The following is a 25081-nucleotide window of genomic DNA, read 5'->3' as shown; positions in this document are numbered from 1 at the left end:
CAGTGTGAAAGGATCATGATGGTTGCCCTGCTACAGCGCGGGCAGTGCTGTGCGTGCCAAGAGGCAAAGCTCAAACAGCCAAGCCTTCAAAGTTAGGCAGACATTTTGAGCCTTTACTTATTGAATTTCTGGGCCAAAAGTTATAAATATATTCTTAAAGTTTCTTCTAATTTACCCCTTAAAATATTCAAGGTTTACTTTCTAATTATTGCAACGCTGCTGGTATTTTTATACATGTAGCTGTAGGATAAATGGCGGTACTCAGCATATATTGCATAGCATGTATTACATTGAATAGTCTGAGACTGCTCGGTGAATTTTTAACAAGAAATTATCAGGTTTTGCATTATGGCAGGAGAAAAAACTTTCCTTAAAACAGTAAAACAAACCAAATACTGCAATTTAACATTTTAATCTGATTATTCAAAATTACAGTTATTAATTAGGTGGAAAAGAACAAGCCTGTTTTTCAAACACTACATGACAGTTCCTAAAAGGTAAAAAGCAGATATTAGAAAGATTTTCCTCAAAATGTAATGGGGTGCAATCTATAAAATTAAGTTTCTATCCTGCAGGAAACTGATATTTCAGAATTGTGCTTCTGTTTGAATCATGAAAAGCTAAATATCCTGACTTCATAAAAAAAGAATTCTCTACTGCCTTTTTCTTGCCCATGTCATTGAATCACTATTTTTTTAAATTAAAAAAAAAAACCACCTAAAAATGCTTAATCAGATCCAGCATAGAACAATGCCAATATTCATTTCATGAAAATAAAGAATATGTACCTTGTGGCAGAAAGAAAACTGCAAGAGATGCATGTACATTGTATTACTGAGTATACAAAAACGTTTAAATTCCATTTTGAAAGAAGGAAAGTAAAAACAATATCAGCATCCACTATCACTATGCTTTTAACTCTACAGTTAGATGATATAACCCTTTAGAGAAATATTTAAGTTCTAAATCTCTTTTCCCAACATGTAAAATAAACCTTGCTAACAAAGATTAGTTACAGATGATTTTTGTTTTTATTCTTGCCTCTTTTCAAAGTTGGGACCTGTATACTGAAGTTATAGATGCACTTAAAGATATGTATATATAAATTTATAGAAATATTTTAAAATTGCTGCATCCCTTTCCGTAATCCAATTCTACACAGACACTGCAGTAGCAATCACCTGCCTAGAATTCCTGTATTTGTAAAAGTATTTATTTGCCTGCTCAGTGGTATGACAGCACCTTGCCAGCTGGCCTTATGTGCTATTAACATCCCCAAACAGGGTGGGAAAGTCATGTTATGCTTCCAAGCTCTGCCCATAAAGGCCATCTGGTTCAGTTCCAGTATTACAATGAGATGCTTCCTGATGGTGTGCTGCAGAGGAATTCAGCTCCTTCCCTTATATCACCATGGGCACAACACCACTAGTGTTTTTGTACCAGCGTGAAACTGGTGGCCCCTGGGAGCCAGGAGGAGCTGCCAAACTGGGGGGAAATCCCCTATTCATCACATACTCATTTAAGCAGCTTGGAGCCAGAAACAACACAGCCACCAAAAAGCCCCTACAAGAGAAGCCCTTCTTCCAGTGTCCCCCTGCCTGTGATGGGAGGCTGGAAGCAGCACACCTCTCCTCGCAGAGGTCTAGGTGTCCATAAGGAAGCTGATGTGAAGCCCTTTGGCAGCACGACTTGAGAGTACAGGATGTCAGAGAAGACAAATGTCAAATGGGATCTCTCCTCCGATATGCTGCAAAGACAAAGACAGCAGGGGAAGTATACTACAGCCGCCCATCCACTCCTTTTACATTGCGGGAGCTTCAAAAGATAGATCTTACGCTGTGAAGGAAGGCAGTGTGGGAGTACCTCTGACAGGAGCTTTGTAAAAAGGGGTATCAGCTTCAGCTGACATTTCCATCCAAGCCACCTGAATGGCTCCGTTCCCTGTTGTTCCTTGTCTCCTGGAGGCTGAATCTTCAGTGCTTCTCTGCTGCGGGGCAGATGCCCACCCATCACAGAGATCTCCTAGTCTGTCTGCAGGCATCACTGTGGAGACATAGTCTTGTCTCACTTCAACGGCTGCTTTTGTAAGTGCTAAAGACATCTCTGACTTGTTTTTGAATTGTAGTGCAATACTAGAGGGATGGACACAAAGAAATGGCACTGGCTTGACAAACTCTGCTCGGCAGCTGGTTCGCAGAACTTCAAACAAGACTGCAATATTGTTTTGGAGTGCTTCCCTTGAGCTGCTAAACTAGGGCATGAAAGGAAGAACTGTATAAACACTATGAAAAATGATAGCAGGAAGGGCTTCCATTAGTCAGTGATTTTGACACTTAAAGTTTTGTTTTCAGGCAGTTAGCTTAAGACATCTTTCTCTTCTTTTCTATCTTTAGGAAAATAAAGATGCTCCTTCCTATATGTGGGTGGCCCAAGACTGGTACATCATTTTGTTACAGGAGATGAAGATGTCAACAGCTGCGAACTTTTCTGTCTTTGTCTATTACTGTTCTTTTTGCTCTAAAATGTTTTTATGAATGGAACAAGCAGAATCAAATCTTCTTTGATATAATTCATGCACACAGCTTGTGATTTGTCTCCTGATATTTTCTGTATGTGTTCTTGAATTTTTTCTGCCATATGAATGAAAGAATTAGCATGTATGACTTAAGCAGACCTTTCTCTTTGCTCTTTATGCTTGTAATGTTTTTTAGTTAGATTTGCGTGCTTGAACTTGTTGGGAAGATTCATTGCTGGCAGAGCAATGAGGTCTGGACAGTTGGCAGATCAGAACGTTTATTGATGTGATTGCTTTGTGCAGAAAAAGTTTGGCTCCATGGTAGAGAAGATCCCCTCTGAAACAAATGTGGAGACTAGGAAATTAATTATTAAGGAGGATGTTACAAAAACATACATCAATACTGTTCAATATGTGGTTGGAAGGTAATTGAAAAAATTATGTAGACTCTGACTTAAAAGGAGAGGGAGTCTCATGAACACACACTATAATTCCTGACAGCACCGTCTGACTGCTGAACCTGTCATGCTCCAAAGTAGCACTGGAAAAAGGCCAAGCCCAGTCTGTAAGGCATGGTTTAAGCATGATGGAGACTGCCAGGGAACTTTGGTTGGTTTTCACTCTTTTCCTATGTTACTTGTACTTCAGCTTAGGAGGGCATGTCTCACTAAAGCATTTCAATCCCTCTTCCTATTCAAAAAGTATTTAATATGCTTCTAACTATATGTTCTGTTGAACTCTGCACATAAGTATCTTCCAGAGAGGTGCATGAGAGAGCTGATTGCTGTGTTCATTTTCATACATTAATTACAGAGCTGCCTACAGTTGCTTGAACTTCACCACCACTTACAATCCTTCTAACTATATTACAGTTGTAGGATGGGTTGTTTAGTTGGGTTTTTTAAAGCAAAACTATCTATTAAACACACATTTCTTGATTTAAATAAATATTGAAGATTTATGTAACCTAATCCAGGATATAAATTCAAGCCAATACTTTCTCTCCCAGATAAATGGAGAACTGAATCTATATTAATCCCAAATAAAAATGGAAAGATGATGCTAAGTTTGGCTGCATTGTTATTTGGCTGTTTTTGACCAATCCTTCCTTCCTTCCTTTTTCCTTTCGTTCCCTCCCTTTCTTCCCTTCCTTCCCTTTTTTCCCTTTCTTCCTTTTCTTTCTTTCTTACCTCAAGGCACCAATAAAGATGTCCTAAATCTAATTTAAACCAAAATGGATTTTTGAGAGCCACCCAGGGAGTTCTGGCAGTCTTTCCCACTTCCAAGGACCTGAAAACAGAAGATTTTATCTTGGGGAGGAAAAAAAAAAGTAATTCCAAAAGACTAAGGCATACCTATTCCCAAGACCCTCATAGTTGTTTCAATGCATTTTAATACATCCCATCCATACAGGTGGTTGTGTGTGAATTAGCAGAAGTTTGATCTTAACTTTCTACTGGACACCTCTTTTTGCAGATGTGGTAGAAAGGCACAGGGAGGCTACTCTTGCTCTATCATACTGATTTCACATTAGTGGTATAGTAGTGTAGAATACTAGTTTTTCAAACTCTCTCAAACATAACACAGCTTTACAATTTTCCCTGCAAATCTTTCCCAAGTCTTGAATGCCATCTGCTATTTCAACTTGGGAATCCAGGAAAGAAATGGATTTCCTGTGCAGTCATCCTGTTTTGCATTTCAGTGGGCTTGGTTTTACTGTGATTACTTGCAAAAACTCTAAATAGCCCTGTAAGAATCTAGGAAATACTTACAGAAAACATCTTTCTAAGTGTGCAATACGTTATGTGCATAAAAAGAGTAGCCAATAGCCAGCAACTTGGGATATTGTTCTTTTTTTGTTAGTTTTACCACTGTTTTCACAGGATGGTGGCTTTGAAAATAATGACCACAGAAAACAGTAGTAATACCTATTACTGGAAATAAAGACTGGAGGTGTATCTCTTGCTCACTTTAGCATATTTAGGATTCAGAGTTTCTTTAAGTTGGCAAGCCTGGGCAAGGAACACTTGTCCATGTGCATGCAGTGCATTCACTCCCATATAATTACTTTTTGTTAATACTGTGAAACTGTTTTCTTTCATTTTTACAGTCCTGCAGAGACTCAAACTTATGAATAACAGATTCCTAACTTCAATCAGATTACAAATGGGAATAAGGTCCTTAGGCATGTGTAGCATCTGGTTGCAGAATTAAGATCATTCATCTCTTGGGTCTCCTTAGGTGATTATAGCATGAGAGATGTGCACATGGACTATATAGGATTCATGCAATGTCGATTTCTTTACCTAAGATGAGCAAAAAAGTTTTTGAAATCAAAGGGCAATCCTGAAAGCTAATCCAGCAGCTCCTGCAGTAAGTACATCAGCTCCAAACCATCACCATATTCACACACTGTGGCATTTAAATGAGGAAACACTATTGGTTTATAGAGTTCATTATCCAGTTCAAGCTAAAAGGAAGTGTGGGCCTACGTGTTTGATCAAAATTAAGGATATTTTTTTGAGTCACCCTAAAAAATCATTACATCTGATGTCTGAGAAAGGACAGCATCTTGCAAGAACGCTATTCACCTAGCTTTACCCAACTGTCTTGAAAAGAAGTTTGTGATTTCTTTGGTGTCTATGTTTCATTAACAAGTATGTAGACTCAAAACAGTGTATGGCACTAACAATCTTAGTGTAATATGTCGTATTGTAACCTGAACTCTCAAATTATCTCATGTACTTTTCTATATCATAGGATGTGTGTACTTCCAGCAGTAAGAGTACTTTTCAGTATTTTGCTGAATTAGATGAAAAATCTACTTGCTTAACAGATTACAAACTGTTCAAATTATATTAATATTTAAACAACATAAAATTGGATATTCAAAGTCCTTGGAACAGAATTTGCTTTCCAAGAATTTTTCTTCATTTGATGGGCCTAGTCACGGTGCAAAAGATTTCAAAGGAGGAAGGCTGTAAAGATTTAACACTTTTAATACATATGTCTTCAAAGGATAACTTCTGAAAATTTACTTAGGAAAATGTGTTATTATTGATACTGACCTGCCTATGAGCAGCCCATTCTACTGAACATGTTACTTATTTAGATGCATATTTATTTTCAGATTCCTAATATTTTTCTTTTTCTGTCCAAAATCAATGCTAAATCACATCATGGATTAAAAAATAATAATAATTGTGAGCTGTATTGCAAGAGTTACTGAACTGAACTTAGTATGCTAAAATAATGCAAAAGGAGGAAAGAAAAGAGTTTTCTAAATGTTTCTGAAAGTTGTTTTTAGTATATAGTCATTAATGTGCTAAGACATGTACAAAAATGCATTAAAGGATCAGGAATATTTTCCTGCAGGTACTTAGAATCTAATAAATAATGAATGTGATGATTAACTACATGGGCAGAGCACAGAACATTACCAAGAAAAAAATGCTTAAAACCTGGCCTTTGAATGGATGTGCACCATTGTTTTTAATATATAAAACCACTTGAATATACTCAGTTGTGTATGAAGAGAAAATAAAAGAAGCGCGCTCAAATTAACATTATATTTTCAAATGAAACAGATTTAAATATTGCCAAAAGCAGCGAGGGTGCCTGGAGTTGGGTGGAAGGGCAGCAGAGTGAGGTGAGCAGAGGACCGTAATGCTCTTCAATGCTGCTTGAGCAGCCACAGAGGTTTGTGCAGGTCTAGAGAACTGAAGTAAGACCACCACCAGGGCTTCTCCCCGCCTGGCGGTGATGCACCTCGAGCCTCGGGCTGCCCATGTTGGGCGTGGGGGTCAAAAAGTTCCAGTGGGTCGTATGGATCATACAGGTCTTCCATTGAGCGGCGAAGGAGCTTGTTGGGCCAAGCCTCAACGGGTCGCAATACAAAGTCGACTCGCCCAGCCCGTTTCATCTTGGCAGGAAGGGTGACCCTCTTCATCACCCGGCTGTATCCTGCCGCTTGGGCGCTGATTATGTATGTCCCTGGCGGCAGGAGTCGCCAGTAGTCTCCATCAGCAGCTTAGGGAAGGTAAAGGTACAACCAAACAAAGCTTAGTTTTTAGTTTTGCATCCTTTATAGTTACACCCTCACATACATGTGCATGCACAGGTAGAGCAAGCATTTAGGGGGCAGGTTTTGAAAGGATCTCAGATTTTGATTCAGATTTTGAAAAAAGCTCAGATGCAAACTCTTGAATGACAAAAAGGCTCTGGCTGTGGAAATCTGGGCTTTGGGAGCTAAGAGAGTAGAATTTACATGACATACACGAATGCCAATAACTGCTGTGCCTGTATCAGAGGGAAAGGAAGCTTTCCTTCATGCTAGTTTCCCAAGGGTGCAAGGAATAACTCCAAAGAAATCAAATGAATCCAAAACTATGTGAAATTTAAGAAAGTGAAAGCACAATCCAGGCTGCAATATAGCATGTCTAAGGAGCTAAGAAATCCTTCCTTTTATTATATTACATTATATTACATTCAATTACTTTGCAGACATTATAGCACATAAGACTATGGAGTTGGAGCTGCAGCTGGTATAAATTGCTATTAGTGTAAAATGGGTGTAAATTTCCTCCAGCTGAAGGTTACAGCCTGCAGGCAAAAGCAGGGAGTTTTAAAACAATATTAGTCTTCATTTTATATTTCCTTTATTTTGAATGGTAAGTTTCTTAGCTCAGTTAATGTTGCATTAATGCTATTTTCTGCTGGAATTTCTCAGTCTTTTTTAACACTGACATTAAAAAGACTTATTAATCATATGACATTCTTAACCCCACCTAACTCAAAACAAATACTCCTTTTTCCTTCAATGTAAACACATTTTTTATTTAATTCTTAATTCTTTAAATGTCCACTGCCAATGGAAAGCCATTGTCTGGGAAGAAGTTTGGAAAAGACCCTAATTCATGCCAGTCTTCCACCAGCCTCAAGAATCTTCATCATCTGCACCATTGTATCCCCTTTAATATAAGTTTTTTGAAAGCTGGAAAGCATCTATTACATTATAAACCATTCTGGCTTTCTCAGTTGATTCAACAATCATCGTTAGAGCAAAATGTTACCATTCACGTCTTCTTTTTTGCACTCCTATGGCCTACCTTGTTCTCACTGAAATCAATAATAAAATAAAAGCACTGATTTCAGTGGGAGCCTAAAAGCTCAGAACTTTATGACTGTGAAAATTAACAGTTGCAAATGCCTCAGTACGTGTTTACCGGCTGGTGACAGGTATAAAATGGACATAATTAAATGTTCTAGTTTTTTGTGTTTGATATAACTATTGTCCAAAAAAGCATATATTTATGCCTTTCTACATGAACAAAAAAAGTTGCAGGCCCTTTTTCAATCACTGAAGTTATTCCAATTGTTAAAGTTAGTGTGGATCCTATTCTAATGTCTACACTTCATGCTCACAAAACTTCAACTAATTTATTCTACCAGGGCTCTGCACCTCTGCATGCTGAGCTAAAGCCCCTGCACAGGGCTGTTGCTGTATTCCCCCAAACATGAAACATAAAGGTGGATTTCTGAATCTCTATGAAGGCACATTGGTTTTGAGGGACAGCAAACAATTCCAGGTGGAAGTTTTAATGCCAAGGACCATGTTATCTCAGAGACACGACAGACTCAACAGCCAGTTTGACATGTGTTCTCTCATGTTATTCTAGAAACAAACCTACATCTGAGTCTCCAGCTCTCCATTAAGGTGCCATTTCTATCAAACACAACAAGACATCTGCAGGTTAAGCTCTTAGTGCTTTCACTCTGCCCCAGGAAACAGCTCAAACTAAAAATATTACCTGTGGTGACATCATGCTGGATGCCCCTGACTGAAATACGAGCATTTTTTATTGGGTTGCCAAACTTATCAGACACAATTCCTTTTATTCCCCGATGAACCTGGCAAAGCAAGCAAAGTTAGATGGAAGTCATTTATTACAGTACCACCTTCTCATCTTCTGCAAGAAAACCCCTGTAGAGAGGAAACAGCTGTCAAGAGGTTCAACCCATTATAGAGGCTCTTGGGTGCTATTGCCTGTTCACATGACATCCTCTATTTTGGGAGCTCCAAGAGGGCTGAGGGAAATGTATTTTGGGCCAGGTATGTGGCTCTGTATTGAGAGACCCTTCTCTGCATAGATCACTAGCACCTCATGATTGGAGCACAGTATTTAAAGACAGTTTCTAAATGTCTGCCCTACACCCAGAAGCACAAAGAAATGAAAAGTTAAGGCTTAAAAACCCCAATCTGATGCCCTACACACAACAAGAAGGCATTGCTTTAGCTACTTTGGACTCATCATCGCTCTGCTGCCTACACTTCACTACATGTCAGAATGTCATGGTAGCGGTGTGTATAATAACCCTTTTCCCTTCTCTACAAGCACAGAACTGAGGTGCTTGAGCTGATGAGAAATGTGCTTGCTGACAAGCTAAAGAGCAATGTGAATTCTGTCATACAAAGAGGTGCACAAACAGCTCACTCTATTTGAAGTTCAATAAAACAGAACAAAAGAGGAAAAAATCTAAGTATTTAAACATTAAACCTCTTCAGGTTCTTTTTATTGCAATCTTCCAAAATGAAAACATTTTCTATTGGAAACTCTATATGACCTTTTTAAATGAAAAGTAATTCCATTTTGATTTTTCTCTTGAACTGCTATGATCAACTTGAGCTGTTCTTTACTTCACTTCCACCCTTCTTTCTTTCTTTTCCTGTCATTTTCCCCTCCCCATTATGCTTTGTCACAAAAGAAGGATAAAAAAAAGAACAAATCATCAAAGCAATGGAAAAAGATATTTGCTTTTCTGTTGGAATATAGAAATGTTTAAAAAAGAAATATTTAACAATAAAGAAATAAACATTAAAATATTCAACAGTAATTCTTAATACAAAGCTGGAAAAAAATTCTAGTCTAGTGACAGCAGTTTTTATTTAAGGTGAGCTTTTTTTGTCACTGCTTTTCTTAAACAGCAGTTCTGTACTGAGGGGAGCTATTCACTGGAAGGTTTAGGAACAACTCAGGATAAGGGCTTGAAGACTGTCCCTTAAAAACTGTTATGATGAAGCACTGCAATTTGTTTTTCAGCATGGACTTGAGGATTTATCATATGGATAGCGGGTAAATCTGGTCAGAAGAGTCATCTCAGACCCAAATTTAATTTACAGTATAGACATACTCAAAGTAGTATGACCTCATCCAACTTCAATAATAATTTTGCAATTATAACATGATGGAATAAAAATGAAAAAATTGAAGTTTCTTTAACAATGTTGATTCGTTTTGATTTAGTAAATATACTATTTTTCATATTGCCTCAAGTCTGTGCCATGTAAGTTTGGGAGAGTGTTTTGGTATCACTTCTGACGAGGAGAAGAGATCAGCATTTATGGAAATGAATTCTACTTCTGCATGTTAAGCCAAGTAGGTTTGTAAACACACCAAACAGCCTGGTATATATCAGAATAAGAAAAGTTTGAATTGGTTATGGCAGACTTAATCCTTATCAGGAGTAATTCAGTCATCCTTATCTAAAAAGTTGTTTGCTTACTGTCCTGCGTTTACTCAAAAAGCTTTTCCGGCATAGACTTCTACAGTATCTCACACTATAAAAATCTTTACATCTTGAAGACTTCAATTGCAATATATATGGATTTAACCCAGCTCCATTTGGATTCACTAAAACTCATTTTCATCAGACAGCTGTAAAAAGAAATGAGTTTGGTGGTCTGTACTGTAGACTTTATTGAATGATAATACTTACCACAAGGAGCAAGAGGTTGCTTAGAAGGGCCATAAAAACACTCCTAACAATTTTAAATTACTGCGTACTCTATCAAAATAAAGCATGACAGAAAGCTAATCTACTAATGGCTGAGAGAAAGATGAGCAACTTCTGTTTCTGTGTTCACTTACTTATTGTCAGTGAGGTATTTGTTTTTGCTGAGCTTAAACTTATTATTAAAAATGACTTTTAAATGGCATGTTTTAATGCTTACAGATATTGTTGCTTTAGAAGACCAGGGTTCAGATCTTTTTTAGCTACTTTCACGAAGAAATCAAGCTGAAAAGTGTGGAAATGGCATTTCTAGCAAGATACTTCGAACCTCCCCATTTTAGCTGAACCTAAATCTCCTGTTGCTGAGGAGTAGGGTTTGGGCCAAAGACATGGAATATGGAAAGGGAAAAGTTCCAGGAAGCTCTCTGAAAAGTAGATCTTGTTGATCTATTCTTCAAGAGAAAGACTGGTTCATATTTTTCTGAATATGTGGGTTTTGTCTAGCATTACATTTTGGAGAGCTGATTTGTAATGTTGCACAACCTATTTAAAGACAATTCCCTTTTTCACTGTTTTCAAGGCCTTTAGAGTCCTCAAACTCCATCCTTTCTGTATGCAAACTTATATATGCAAACTATTATTTGTGTTTCCTGCTGGACACACTGAGGCACCAGGGCCCCTGGAGGACTATGATGATCGATTCAGTGCTATCTCGATAACTAACCAGGGAAACAGTAAAGAAATTAATTTTGACAAAGAATGGAGAAGAAAAGCCATAAGCACAAAGGTCTGTGAAAGCAGAGCCGTACCATTTCCATGTAATTGAGAAGGGCATCTCTGTTTTCATGCCAGATTGTAAACAGTTCTTCCTCTAAAGGAAACTTCTCACATCCTACCTCCACGGTGACTTCAAAGCAATTTGTGTGAAGGTAATTAAAATCTGCCATACCTATAGGTTTAAAAAGAAAAAAAAGAGATCATGAACAAGCCATGTAACCCTTAACTGGAGCTTTGCTGTCACAGTCAGCTGAATGCAGTCCCTGTGGGTGTGTATTAATGTACCGTAAAGAATGTGCATGGCCAATACATAAGAAGTATTCAACAAATTCAGAATTCTACAGCTCATTTCAACTACAAGTTAATTAATGACAATGACACTTCTTTCAGGCAAAAAATCATAATTTTAAATTATTATTCACCTGATCAAGAAGTAGCAATAGAAATATAAGGATTGGTTAATCATGGTAATTACATAATCGGCTGTATCAGAGGTGATTGCCAAGGGTCACCTCTAAAGAGATGACATTTTGCCATTATAATGTTCAAAACTGTTTCTGTACAAAAGGCATTGGATATAGTTTCCAGAAGAATGTAGGCCAAAGACATTTAAACCTAATTCTCACTCATGCCTCAAAGCTTTCCAAACGCCTAGTTTCAACATAATTATTTGGGGATCCAGCTGACTCCTATTTGAAAACACAACTGAAGCACCGCTGAAAATTTATGAACACTAATATTTCATCCATGCCAGTATTTCAGGAATCCTGACTAAAACTAAATACTATTATTGGGGAAATCAAATTAGCAACCTAAGCACAAATGAATGGGATGTTTGTCTCTGTAGCAGTTTCCCTGGAAAAGAGTTTATTTAAACAGACTGAAAAAGCAGCGCTTGCGTAGTCTGCAAGATGGATTCAAACTCATGCCACTAAGGAATGAGAGCATAGCACTGGCATTTATTTCTACATTTCAGATTTGAAAACTAGAACGGTATATGCAATAACAAATGTGACCCTTGTATAAATTGTTAACTTTCCTCAGGGAAATACATTCCATGGTATATGGACATAAATGTTACCAACATACATTTTACTACTTAAATCCCTTACAAGTTACGTTTTGCAGGGGTCTAACCTAAAGCAAGCTGGAATGAATAAAACTATTTCTTTCAAACCCTTGTGTCTCATAAAGGTCATATAGAGGTTTTACCTCACTTGATATGATGGTAAAGTGGTTTACCTCCAGTGAAGCTGTACCACTCAGCACCATTTATAATACCTCCGCGTCTTACAAAATTTCCACCGCAACGAAGTTCGGATCGGTCTGAGATGACTGGGTGTGCATCTGCATAGGCTTTAGCCAGCATTTTAAACATCTGTAACAAAAGAGTTTGGAATATATTTGCTTTTACAAATTGCAAACACTGTCATTGCTACTAGCAACTATTGCTGTTGCAAGCCCAGACAATGAGCCACCCTGTGTCCTTGAGGCTGATGGAGGGGGTGAACTTCCATGCAAGGATATTCTGCCAGGAAGTTTTCACTTGTCTTCTTCTCCAAGGTCCTTCTCTGCAATCCAATACATTTAGCCAAGACAACATTAAATACCAGTGGGTTTTGTGATACTTGGCTTCAACCTATCACCTAGGGCAGGAGTCGAGGGCTTGTTTGGTTGTACTTCAAGTCCCAGATTTTAAAGCTGAAATTAGCTCTCCCCGTTATGTTTTAGGTCTTGCTGTTTTTACCCTTTCAAAAATACCTACACCAGCTTCAGCCCAACCACGCTGGATGCTGCTGTTTAAAATAGACAGTATCAATTTGCTTTGTACTTATCACTCACACAGGACAACCTGCCAGTTTGATCTCAATGACAGTTGCTTCTTTGTGGGGCAGAAATAATTTCTAAAAAAGCAAAGGATAGGATGTGGTGATGGAGGATGTCACCACTGATTTCCTAAGAGTGTTGATACTGATGAAGAGCAGAGGAGTCATCACCCAGAAAGGAAAAGTGACAGGTACATGTAGTGAAGACAGAAGAAACAGCAGTGATCTGCAGAAACCATTTATTTGAATCAGGTTCCTGCCATTTTTCTCCAATGTTTATTCCAACTTTGTACAGAAATCCCCCCCCTCCTTTTCATTTTTTGAACCTCATCTACAAAAGCTATAATTGCAGATTTCAACATTGAAATTACAGCAATTATCAGAAGTTACTAGATCCTACTACTCATCATCATGAGTGCCATTGTATATTGCTTGACACTGTGTGCAAGAAGTTGGGTGGGTAAAATCCTATTTTTAGAAGTGATCCTAGAACTTTATCCTTGATGTTGTCATCAAGGATAAAGGTGAAAATAACCAAGCACACAACTTTGATCTAATATTTATAAATGTTTCTAATAATCACAAAACTGAGCCAATTAAGGGATTTCCACTGTAAGTGTAAATTTACCAAAATAATTTTGATGACCACAGTCTAAAAATCCTGACTTAATATAGAATGCTTTTGCATCTCCCTTGAGCTTCTGTGTGTCTAAGTACGGCTCAGTCCAGAAAATTAAGGGCTGAGTACGACAAAGTTCTGCTGGAAAGAAATGGATGTTAATTAAATTCATTAAGAACTCTTACTGCCAATAATTTGTGGACAGGCCCAATATCTTGAATTTCTACAGGAATCTGGGTCCCAGTTCCGAGTTTTCTGTGGAAGATCTTTGCTAAAAGTTTAGAAGGTGCCTATGTGACTTAGGAGTATATTCCTCAACTTTCCCAGACACCTGCAGATGTTTTATTTCCAGTGAGAAATCTTTCTTCTCTTGTTTCACACCAACTGGCATAAGGCTTTGCCTGGCCACTAATGCAAGTGAACGAAGATGGATGGTAGAGAGGAGGAGAAATCCAAAATCAAGTTAACTTGATGTAAAAAAAAATGTTAAACTTTTTAAAAAAACAAGTTAAAATGGTCTCAAATAGCAATATATTTACTATTACTTAGCAGCTAACGTATGACTAGTCATGGACCTCAGAAAACCAGACATTTAGGTGTAACACAGTGGAACAAAAAGGGAAAAAAAATCACAGAGGCATCCTTGTGACTTCAGAATCGTAATGTTTCATTTGGCAAAATGAGGTCACCGCTGTTACCTTGGCCAGCACCCTCACCCTACCGACTGTCATAGGCTGGATTTTATAGGGGGAAGGAAAGGAGTGTTTCTCTTCACCAAAGGGAGGGAACTTGGTGTGCACCTTTCTGCTCTGGTGAGCACATGCATCAATGCAGCCTTCTGTGTAACACAAAACAAGATCCTGCTAAAAACATACACCTCTACAAAAGCCAAAAAATGGGAAATTTCTGGATTGGGTGGCCTGAACGAGGTGCAAGAATGTGAGTGTAAGGACATGGTCCAGCTTTGAGACACTTTAGTCTCAGTAGGTACCAGCCCAGGCTGTCATGCTGGCTAAAGAGGCTTGAAATCTGCAGTGTCTTGGAGCAGGTGCCAGGAAGATCCTCATGCTACTGCACATACACCATGAGGGGACACAGGGAGGTGGCAGCACCTACATGCGTTTTCAAACAGGGCAACCTGGTTTGAATATACTTTGTAGAATTTGACTTTTTAATTTCTGACCATTACCTGCACCACAGTATTTCACCCTGGGCTGCAGCCTCATTTCCCCTTGCACGGCAAATTCAACAGGTCAGGGATCAGAACAAGGGCTATGGCTAACGTATGGCAGCTAGGTCCTGACATAATGTCAAGGTGCTATATTTCAGGATGCAGGTTCCCCAGCAGCAGCAGTTGCAGATGACATTACTAAAATGCAGGTCACTTCACAGGTACAGGTTTTATAACTTTCGGAAAAAAATTTAAAGTGATAATGTTAGTGGTGTTAAGGTTTCTGTGTTGACTCATTTGAAACACTGGTTTTAATTGAGGATACCTCCAGTCCTGCCCTATATGTTTTAAACTTCGAAGTTTATAGTTAACTTCCCAGGGTTTGCAGCCACTGACTATGCAGCAGTCACTGGTGTGAGGTCCTCTTACACTGTTGCAAACCAGGAATGCCATTTGGGTTTGCCCAACTATGCACTGCATTGGGATGGAGCTCTTTGTCCAAGTGACTGCATTCTTTCACTGAAAACACACATACTGTCCCTGACTGAAGATGATGGAGAGACTCCTGTCCTTCCATCCCGCAGGTGGACTGCTTGACAAGGCACACATGGCCACATTCCTCCACCACCTATGTGTAAATCAGGATACCCCTAGCCTAAATGATGGAATATAAGTGCACAGGTTTATGATTTCCCCTAGTCTTCACCAAGAGCTTCTGTAGCTTTCATTACCACCCAGCAGGTATTTGTTACATGAGCTTTTTACTGTGCCTGGTTTATTTCACTGCTAAATCATTGTCATACAGACATAGTCAGTAGGTATCATACAGCTCAGAAGAAATGAATTGTTACAGAAAATGTTTAATAGTCATAAATATTTAAATATTTAATATGTGCTGGTGAGAACTGTTACTTTAGAAGAAGTCATCCCAGAGATATGCTCAAACAACAGATGCTTCAAGTCAAAGATCAACTTCTGAGTATTTTCAAATGTTTGTTATATAAAGAACTATCTTAACAGGACAGGGACATTTTTATCATATGCTAGAAGGCTGAAAAAATAGCTGTTCTCCTAGTGGGCATGTCGGCAATGAATACTAGATTGAGGAAGCCAAAGGGAAATAGGGAAGATGGCAAAAAATTTCACAGAAGATTTACAGTGAGTCCCAATTGGGGAACTTTCCAGGGATGAGGGGTAAACCATTCCTGTTCATCTGACCTGGAATAAATGTTACAAGGCTGCCACCATATGGCAGTCAGCCTTTTTTTTTTTTTTTTTTTTTCCTAAAGAAGTCAACAGAAAATAATACTGCTGGTCAGGCTTGTTCCATTTCTTCTGGAAATCAGTAGTAAAAATGTCACAGCCTACAACCATTAAATAGTAAAAGCTTGTCTTTTCCTCACCTGTGCCTTGTGAAATCATGTTTGGCCTCACAAATATATGGGTAAATATTTACAGATCAGGCTGATAGTGTGTAAATGACCCTATATTTTAAGCCAAGTTAAATAAGTGTATAAATAATACTATATATATATATATATATATATACACAGACATATGCATTTATATATATAAACGTGTGATTTATTACATATTTAATACATACATGCATACATATACACACATATATACAATCTAAATAAATCAGGGTTTTTTACTTGTTTAAACAAAATACTTGCATAGTTCCACATGTGGAAACCGTACTGATATGCTCACCCTGCAAAAACTATATTACCTTCTCATCAGGTGTAGGGGAGAACATTTTTTCTTCCATAGGATGCCTTGAATAGTCATAAGGATAGGTCACAACCAGCTCACCCCCATGGAGGCTGGCAGAGAGCACGAACGGGATAGACCTCAACCACTTCATGACTGCTTTTGTCTCAGGAGCCACCTGAAATCCAGGAGAAAATGAAAAGCTGTAAACAGTCATGCAGCTCCGAAGGGATTTGATCCTGGGCAGGATGAAGCTCAGTGGAGAAGAGAGTGTGTCAGAAAAAAGAATGCTGAAGCTCTTTGGCTCTTCCATCCCAAAGGTTAGTGGAGGAAGAGTGTCAGTTTGCTCCAGGGAACAAATGAGACACACTGTTCACTATGGAAAAACTGAAAGAAAAAAACAAACAACAACTTTGACAGAAGAATAACTTTATTACAGTGACATTTCAGCAGTTCAAAGTGATGATGTTAGTATTTTAGGCTTGAAAAATTGTGGCATTTTACCACTACTCACAAACCAAACTCTTTATCTAATTTCATTTCTGAATCAGCAGAATTGACTTTGGATAGATAAGCTGGAATACGGGGATCAATTTGAAATTCTCAGCACTGGCTGGAAATACACTGTCTCATTTGCTATCCTTTGGTCTAGGTTTATATGCAAATAAATGAAAACTAATATATATAAAACACAATGACTGCAGTTTACCTGCACTGAACGGTTGCAGTAAGTCATAGAATTTGCCTTTCTGACAATCAGCGCTCAGTAACAGTGGCCAAAGGAGTAGGCACCGGACTCCCGAGGATGCTCAGGCACCCATCTCCCCCTGCAATGCAGGAGGCTCCTTCATCCCCTTTGCTAAGGAGTAATTTCACGGACCTGTTCCGGAGTTAGTCAATTCTTAGTGGTAAGAGTGTCATCTGGTGGCCGCTCCCTGCAAGCCCAGACGCACGCCAGTGCCCTTGGAGGAGGTGAAGGTCTTTTGCTTGTAGTTTGTGAAGCTTCCAGAGGAAACGTGGGTGAGGGCAGAGGCTGCTAACCTGCGCTTTGCTTTGCATGGGTGCAGATCTACAGTTTTTTAAAAATGAGCCAGATCTGTTATGATGGACTTAGTCCAGCATCTATATAGGGCTGCTAAATTGCATATCACCCTTTGCTTTAATTCCATCAGCCATTAGCAAATCAGCCAGCCAGGATCCCAGAGTGGCTAAGGACTAGTAACACTGAATCAAGTCAGCAATGTGCAGGGAAAAAAAAAAAAACAAACCAAACCCACGAAAAATGTCAAACACAAAAACCCCAATCAAACAAAAAAATGAACAAACAAAAACTCTAGAGACCTATACATTAGAGTTGCAATAATAGTAATTCCTGTTTTCTTTGGATCAGTCCCTGTTCTGCTATTGGTAAATCCTAGCTTTGGGGATGAGTGGGTAACACAAACATAGGTATGGAACAGAGAAAAACACTGTGAAGCAAAGGTGCATCATGGATGTATTACAGCTCCCAGCAATGAGGTAGAAAGCAAAGTGTCTCAGGAAAAAGCCATGTCTAAATACAGTTTTACCTGGAATGATTTAAGAAGGTATCACCCTGCCCATCCCTGACCTAGGCAGAAGGCTAAAGTCCTTCATATGCCATAGTTATTAACTGAGTCCTCCTAGTTTTCAGGTTTCCTTAAATTGCCATTCTATAGCTGTTGAGCCTCCAGCCACTGCCACTGTGCTATTTGAAAAGGCTGTACCTTGTACTTGGGAAGAAATAGAAACCTGAGTTTCCCACTGCTGTAAGGTGAGTCATTAAATCAGTAGTTTGTGGTGAGCATATAGACACAAGTCAGATCGTGCCACTTGTCCTCAGAAGAAACAGGCTAGGTCCATTTTATATGTCAGCCTAGTGGCAGCCTCCGAATCTTTGTGTCACAAACCATTCAACCTTGGTACTATAAAACGGCAACTTAAGTGTAGGATGAGATGTAACAGGTAAAGTCTGACCAGCCCAGGAACACACAGAATGCACTTTGTGCACCAAAAACCTAACCAAGGTTTTTTGTGTAATTTGGAAAATAGTGCAGATTAGACACAAAGTTTCCAAGAAGGGCATGACCTGAAAATAATTTTTAACAAGGCAGATAAAGGGCACTCCAAAGGGAAAGGACAAATGCTCTGCACTCTCACATACCCACTCACCCAACACAGAGGTGGGAGAAGAAAACAGCCCACCAAGCTTCACGACAAAGAATCTGACAGTGTCCAAAGAATGGTACCAGCAGCAGTCAGTATTTGCTTTTCTGTCTTTGTGCAGTGCCCTGGGATGGTCTGATAAATATCTTTATCCCAAGAGAATTTGGGACTGAATCAGCCACTCTCACCTGAACGCTGAGAGTGCTTTGTTCATCCTTCGAGCCCACCTCTTCTGAAGAGAAGACCCCTGGTGGCTTATAAGGGGCTGCAAGTGGCACTGTCTGCCCCATGAATCCCCGTTTGGGGGTTCACGGGATGGCTGAGGACCTGTCACCAAGCCTGCACCTCCCAAGCCCCATAACACCAGCACTCGCCAGGAGGATGCTGTCCCAAAATTTCAGCAGCTCCCTGCCCCACCTGCAGCTGCCCCAGCTTGTACTGCCCAGCCAGAGAGGGCATCCCTGATGCCAGAATCAGCCCTGCTGTCAAACAGCAGTTTTGGCCTTGATAAGATCTTTATGCTGCTTCTGCAATTCAGTGGGCAAGGGTCAAATGCACAGTTTTATTTAGAGAGCTCCTAAATCCAGTCCTCCCCCCTGATTAGGCAGCTTGCTTACTAGATACCTGCAGAAGCCACAAGACACTGCTGTGTCACAGAGCCGATGTCTTATTGAAGCGAATGTTGTGGAAAATCAGGAGTTTCAATGTCACTATTTTTAACCTAATAGCATTTCAGTGACATCATTACAGTGATTAAGGCTTTGAAATGTGTACATCCTGGTTCAGCTCCACTGGATGATAACAGATGCTATCTGTGTCACACTGGTCTTTGACTATTCATAGACTTTTCCTTTAATGTGGGTTTTTATTTATTTATTTTTTTTACCAGGGCTCTTGCTTTTTAGTCAGAGATCAATTTTAAAGTATCCACCTCACAGGAACAATTTGGGGCACAATCAGAAAACAGCTGAAATATTTTTGCGTAAGTACAGGAACGGTCACAACCCTTGTAAACCTGAGTCTCATTTCTGTCAATTACACTGCAATTAGTCACTGTCTCCATGGCTTTCAAAGACTTCTTTTTATCCTTTTAGAAGCAACCAGACTCATTTTCCTAAAGACTATGCCAGCCTCCACTGGCACAGACTTCTAAATTCTGTTTGAATCAAGCCAATTTGACTTCAGTTCAGATGAAACCTGAGGTCTCTCAGCCTGAGCCCTCAGACCACTTATTACAATAATTCAAAACAGTGGGGAAGAAAATGCACTGTACAGCAAGGGTTACAGGGAGACAGGAGCTCTCCTGAGTTTATGGGATTGGCTGGGATCTCACTTTTCCTTTTTTGATCTTTATATAATGCCCTGCAATAGTCAGATGATTACTTTAATAAGGCAGGTCGTACACATCATTAAGTAAATGAAAGCCGAGGGGCTGGTGTTGAAACATCCAATCTAATGTTTTTGCATGCACAAAGCCAACTACTGTAAAAGCCATGGGTTCATCTGCCTGACAAAATTGAAGCTCATTATGGGATAGCTGATTTGGCTGTCCTATGATACCACTGGCAGAGGAGAGGGATGCGAGGCTTGAGACCACATACTGCCAGGTTTCTGAACCATGTGAAACTGCAGTCAGCAAGGAGATTTTGTGGTGTCATCCAGGTCAGAGGCAAATTGGTTCTCTCATTTGTTCTATAAAGCATATGGATTTGGAGATGCTTGGGGTGTTGCTTAGGTCAGGACCCACTTGGGTGTCAGGAGAGCATCCAGAGGTTCCCTGAGGTTTGGTGCTCTGAGGAATGAATCGTTGGGTCACTGCCTTATTTCGTCTTCGAAAACAAGAAAACACTTGAAGGAGAAGAGATTTATTTATAACCCCAGGTCTGCACCCGCTGAGGCAGAGCTCAGACAGAGGGTGGTTGTGTGCCAATACTTCCTGGTCCCTTGTCTGTGGTGACAGACACCCTGGAGTGACCCTGCAGCTGGGGCAGTGGTGGCCACAGCAGTGGGGATAACTGTGGGACAAATGTTAGGCTGACTCCATCCAGCCCTCTACAAACCACTATGATGTTACACACCCAAGAAAGCCGAATACATTGTTGTAAAAATGACACCTGCAAGTGGCTGCCTACCACTGACCATCCCAAAGACCATCAGAAAGACCATGGCAGAAGCAGGGCTGGGGGAGGGAGTGGGGAGGTTAAAGCCAGAAAATCCAGAGGATTGCAGGCACTCTGGGCTGCATGGCTTGCACCAGGCACTGGCACAAAGAGGGGTTGAAGCCATGTTTGTCCTTCCTCAGTGGTGCCTGAGCCTTCAGCCTTCAACCCTGCACCTCTGGATGGAGAGTAAGAGTGAGCACATGGCTGGGAGGAGATCTCCATCCTTTCCTTTATACCCCAAAGCCTGCTGCACAGCCACTACATACAGTCCGAAAGGTCAAAAGCAGCTTTCCTGGATACCTCCATGGAAAACCAAAGGCATTTTTGATGACTTTTAGGTGTACCAGCAATCCTGTAGCCTGTCTACACATAGCTCAGGGAATGATACAGCCCATGAAAGAGCTCCCAGGAGACTGCCATCCTCACTACTGATTTTGCAAAGGGCCAGGAAAGGAAGGACTCTGCCTGGTAAGTGAGATGTTGCAGACACAATTTGACTCATCAGCTGTATCTTTGTGGACACGCTGGTGGCAGTGCTTGGTGGCTGGGCTATACAGCCTTGGTAAGAACTGAAGTAAGCGTCTGTGAGTTCATGTTCCTAAGACAGGGAACATCTCCCTGTAAGCATTTCCCCAAGGAAAGCACATACATTGATGAGGGTCAAAAAGCCTGACAGGTAACAGACCTGCAGTTGCGTGGAATGACCAGCCTTGACAAAACTGAGAGCAGGACAGCACTTGCTCTCAAATCAGGAACCCAGTGAGAAGCTGTGACCAAGAGAGATGGGCTCTGCAAGAGCATCTGAAATAGCACCTGAGAGGCTACCGGTAAGATAGAAACGTACATGTATGTTTGTAATGACTGTCGCTTTATTATATATTTTTGATTCAGCATGTTCTTCTAAGTAAACATCATGTTACAAAAGCTGGCAGGTTCCTGACTAACTGAATAATCTTGTTTTGCCCTGTGTGAACAGGATGACAGATACTTAACTAAAGTGAGCCATCTTTAGAGAACTGCTGTGAAAGTCCGGGCTTTAGATGATGAGGAAGAGGGTTTCCTAAAATCAGAACAGGGATGGCTCCAAGCCTTAGTCCTACATGGGAAAGCAAACATGCTGGGAGACCAGGTAAGATTGTAGTGCCTCCAGCTGGGAGCTCACACCTGCAGTACTCAGTCCTCTGCACAAACAATGCGGTTTCACGCCAGATAACTGGAAGGCTAGGCCTAATCCCCCTCCCAAGCCTCTTCATATTTGTTCATATACCATTCATTTGTTGAAGAAAAATTTCGGTTTGATATCTATAAATGGTTGTTAGAGGTACTGCTATGAACACTGCTGTACACAAGCGGGGTTGTACAGGGTTTGCATGGAAAGGTCTTGGTAGTGGGGGGCTACCAAGGATGGCTGCTGTGAGGAGCTGCCAGAAGCTCCCCCCATGCCCGATGGAGCCAACGCCAGCCGGCTCCAGGATGGACCCGCCGCTGGGCAAGGCCGAGCCCATCAGTGATGGTGGTAGCAGCAGGGGGACAAAGTATTTCAGAAGGGGAAAAAGTTGCTGTGCAACAGCAATGTCACCCAGAGAGAGGAGTGAGCAGGTGTGCGAGCAGCAGCCCCGCAGACACCCGGTGGGTGCAGGCAGGGCCGGAGGGGCTCCAGGCGCCGGAGCAGAGGTTCCCCCCCCAGCCCGCGGTGAAGGCCGCGGCGAGGCCGGCTGTGCCCTCAGCCCATGGAGCCCGCGGGGAGCAGGGACCCACCGGCCGCCCGGGGAGGGCCCCAGGCCGGGGCAGGGGGTGCCCAAGGAGGCTGCGCCCCCGGGGGGGGGCCAGGCTGGGGCAGGGGCAGCATGTGGGGACCCTCCCCCTGGGGGGAAGGGGCGGCAGGGGCAGCTGTGAGGGACTGACCCCAGCCCCATTCCCGGTCCCCTGTGCCGCTCGGGGGGAGCAGGGAGAGACATCGGGAGTGAGGCTGAGCCCGGGAACACGAGAAGGGGGGGGGAAGGTGGTTAAAGATTTGGGTTTTATTTTCTCATTATCCTACTCTGATTTTGATAGGTAATGAATTAAACTAATTTCCCCAGGTCGGGTCGGTTTTGCCCCTGTCGGTACTGGCTGAGTGACCCCCCTGCCCTTATCTCGACCCACGGGCCTTTCGTTACATTTCCTCCCCCCTGCCCAGCTGAGGAGGGCCCTGACACAGCCGCTCTGGTGGGCACCTGGCGCCCAGCCACAGTCAACCCACCACAGGGGTGAATCAAAACTATTATCTCTCTAGGCTTTTCTCCTAAAATCTTTTTTTTTTTTTTTTTTTGCCTCAGCTGTTTTCATTTAACCTCAGGCTCTGCTCCACACACCCTCAACCCTTCTTTCCCATCTGAGGCTCTGTACTCTACTTGCATTTACCAGCTCACAGTTGTCTGTCGTTATTCAGTCAGAAAATGGAAACTGTTAAGTTTATGACCTTATACTCAGGTAGATATCTAGCAGAATGAGCTGGGATCTGTACGATTATATCCATAAACCAGAAAAAAAACTTCTTGAGCTTAGTTATGTCAAAATCCAAGTGTTTAATACAGCCTGCATTACTGAGCTTCCTGCAGCCTTGCATCTTCAGAGGTACATTATCCTGAGGAAGTGAGGGGCTTCTATTCAGATTTCCCTACTTTGAATTTGGGTACCAAAACACTGGGGCAGCATCAGAGATACCTTTGGGATTTAGACCTAGCCTCATAATAGATCACCTGCAGCAGAGTAGAGAACTGAAATATGGTTTCTCAAATCTGCTAATACACCAGCTGCTGAAATGACTGTTGCTAGCAATAAAATTTGAATTAGGATAAAGTGAGTTTAAAAGCAGAGCTCCCAGTATCAGAACTACTGATTTGCTTCCTGTGTTTCTTCTTTCAAGGGGAACTAAGTTCCATCATGAGTTGCTAGTGTCGGGCTTCTGGGCTGCCAGTGACACAGGTAGAACTGAGCTTTGCATTCCTGTACATCACATAACATGCAGCTTAGTGATGATGAGTGTGAGGCCCTGCAGTGCTGCCTCCATCCTGCTGCCCGTGACTGGAAGCAGCAGCAACTCTCCCTTCCAGCACCACTGCAGCTTGACAGGCTGTTTCTATTGCTCCAACTGGTTACAGTCATTTATCAACATCCTTTTTGTGGAAGCTGATGCCACACAACTTCACATGAAGCCTTTGTATGTTTTCCAAGGCAGTGCAATGAGAGCCAAATTCATAAAGTCTTTAACTAATGATGAACCATTACACACTTGTGACCCCCTCCTAACAGTCATTATTCTTTATCTAAAATAGCAAAATACAAATTATCCACAAATTTTCCCAATGATCTGTGACACCTGCCTCTTTGGCCAGACCTACACCATCATTTTTCATGCCAATTCTGAGCCTGTCCAGTTTAGTCCTACTTGCAAAATCTGATTACCAGAGAATAACTTCAGAACAAGCAATCTCAGCTTCTTAAATTCCTGAGTTGCTATGTAGTACATGTGATTATAAAATCTGTAATTCATACCTTACCCCACCAGTAGGATTGTGGAATGGGGATGTGGTCAAGGCGGGCCCCACGAATCCCAGCTCTTCTGTAAGCCTCAGATGTCAAATCAGGGAAATTTCTGTTCAGGTCCAAGTTCTGAGCTGTCTGTCGTCCTATGACCCATCCATTGTAACCAGCTCCCTAATTTGTAACACAGAAGCCAGCCTCAGAATAACTTTCTGTTTCAAAATATCACTTTGTGGAAATGATTTAAAATGCCATTTTAATCAAAGAGAAGTTTTAGAATAAGTAAATTGAAAATGTCTATACTGTTAAAGAACCACACTTACTAATCATTTTATATTCCCATGAACACTAACACACTAACCAGCATGCAGGAAGCATTTCATTCACCAGTGATGTGACTCATGAGAGGAACGCAGCAGCTTCTTACTCAGCATGGAGCAGGATGCAGAGTGGGTTAGAGGAGGAGAAAAAGAAAATACAGCTGACATTCCCAGACAGGATCAGGCAGATTGCAATAACGCCAGACTCATACAACTCATACAACAGAGAGAACTCACCGCATGAGCAATGCAGAAAAAGAAAGGTCCTATTTTCATGCTAATGGTGCTATCGGTAAAAGTGAGGAAGAAGAATGTCAGGTAAAATATAATAGAAGTTTTGCTTTCACAAATCTCCTTCAGACACCAGCTGATCTCTGAAAACTGCTATAGATTAGGAAAGGGTGACAGTACAGAAAAAACATTTTATTATACCTGCTCTTCTAAAAGGAGAAGAACATCTATTCCACAGTATTAA

General features: G+C 40.9%; 1 protein-coding gene across 1 annotated transcript in view; it reads right to left on the bottom strand.

The window, feature by feature from the left end:
- Positions 1-452: 452 nt before the first annotated feature.
- The window catches only part of CPZ (carboxypeptidase Z), a 43379-nt gene continuing 18750 nt past the window's right edge, over positions 453-25081 (bottom strand). The window contains exons 6-11 of the mRNA XM_037385727.1: positions 24299-24460; positions 16435-16593; positions 12326-12461; positions 11116-11255; positions 8326-8425; positions 453-6544 (exon numbers count right to left, since the gene is read on the bottom strand). Coding sequence (XP_037241624.1) covers positions 6189-6544; positions 8326-8425; positions 11116-11255; positions 12326-12461; positions 16435-16593; positions 24299-24460 — 1053 coding nt within the window. The 3' untranslated portion in view covers positions 453-6188. The remainder of the gene's footprint in view (positions 6545-8325; positions 8426-11115; positions 11256-12325; positions 12462-16434; positions 16594-24298; positions 24461-25081) is intronic.

This window comes from Falco rusticolus, chromosome 1 (genome assembly GCF_015220075.1).
Source record: "Falco rusticolus isolate bFalRus1 chromosome 1, bFalRus1.pri, whole genome shotgun sequence".
Classification (NCBI taxonomy): Eukaryota; Metazoa; Chordata; class Aves; order Falconiformes; family Falconidae; genus Falco; species Falco rusticolus.
The sequence above is the reverse complement of the archived record's forward strand: the minus strand, read 5'-3'. Positions and strand labels throughout refer to the sequence as shown.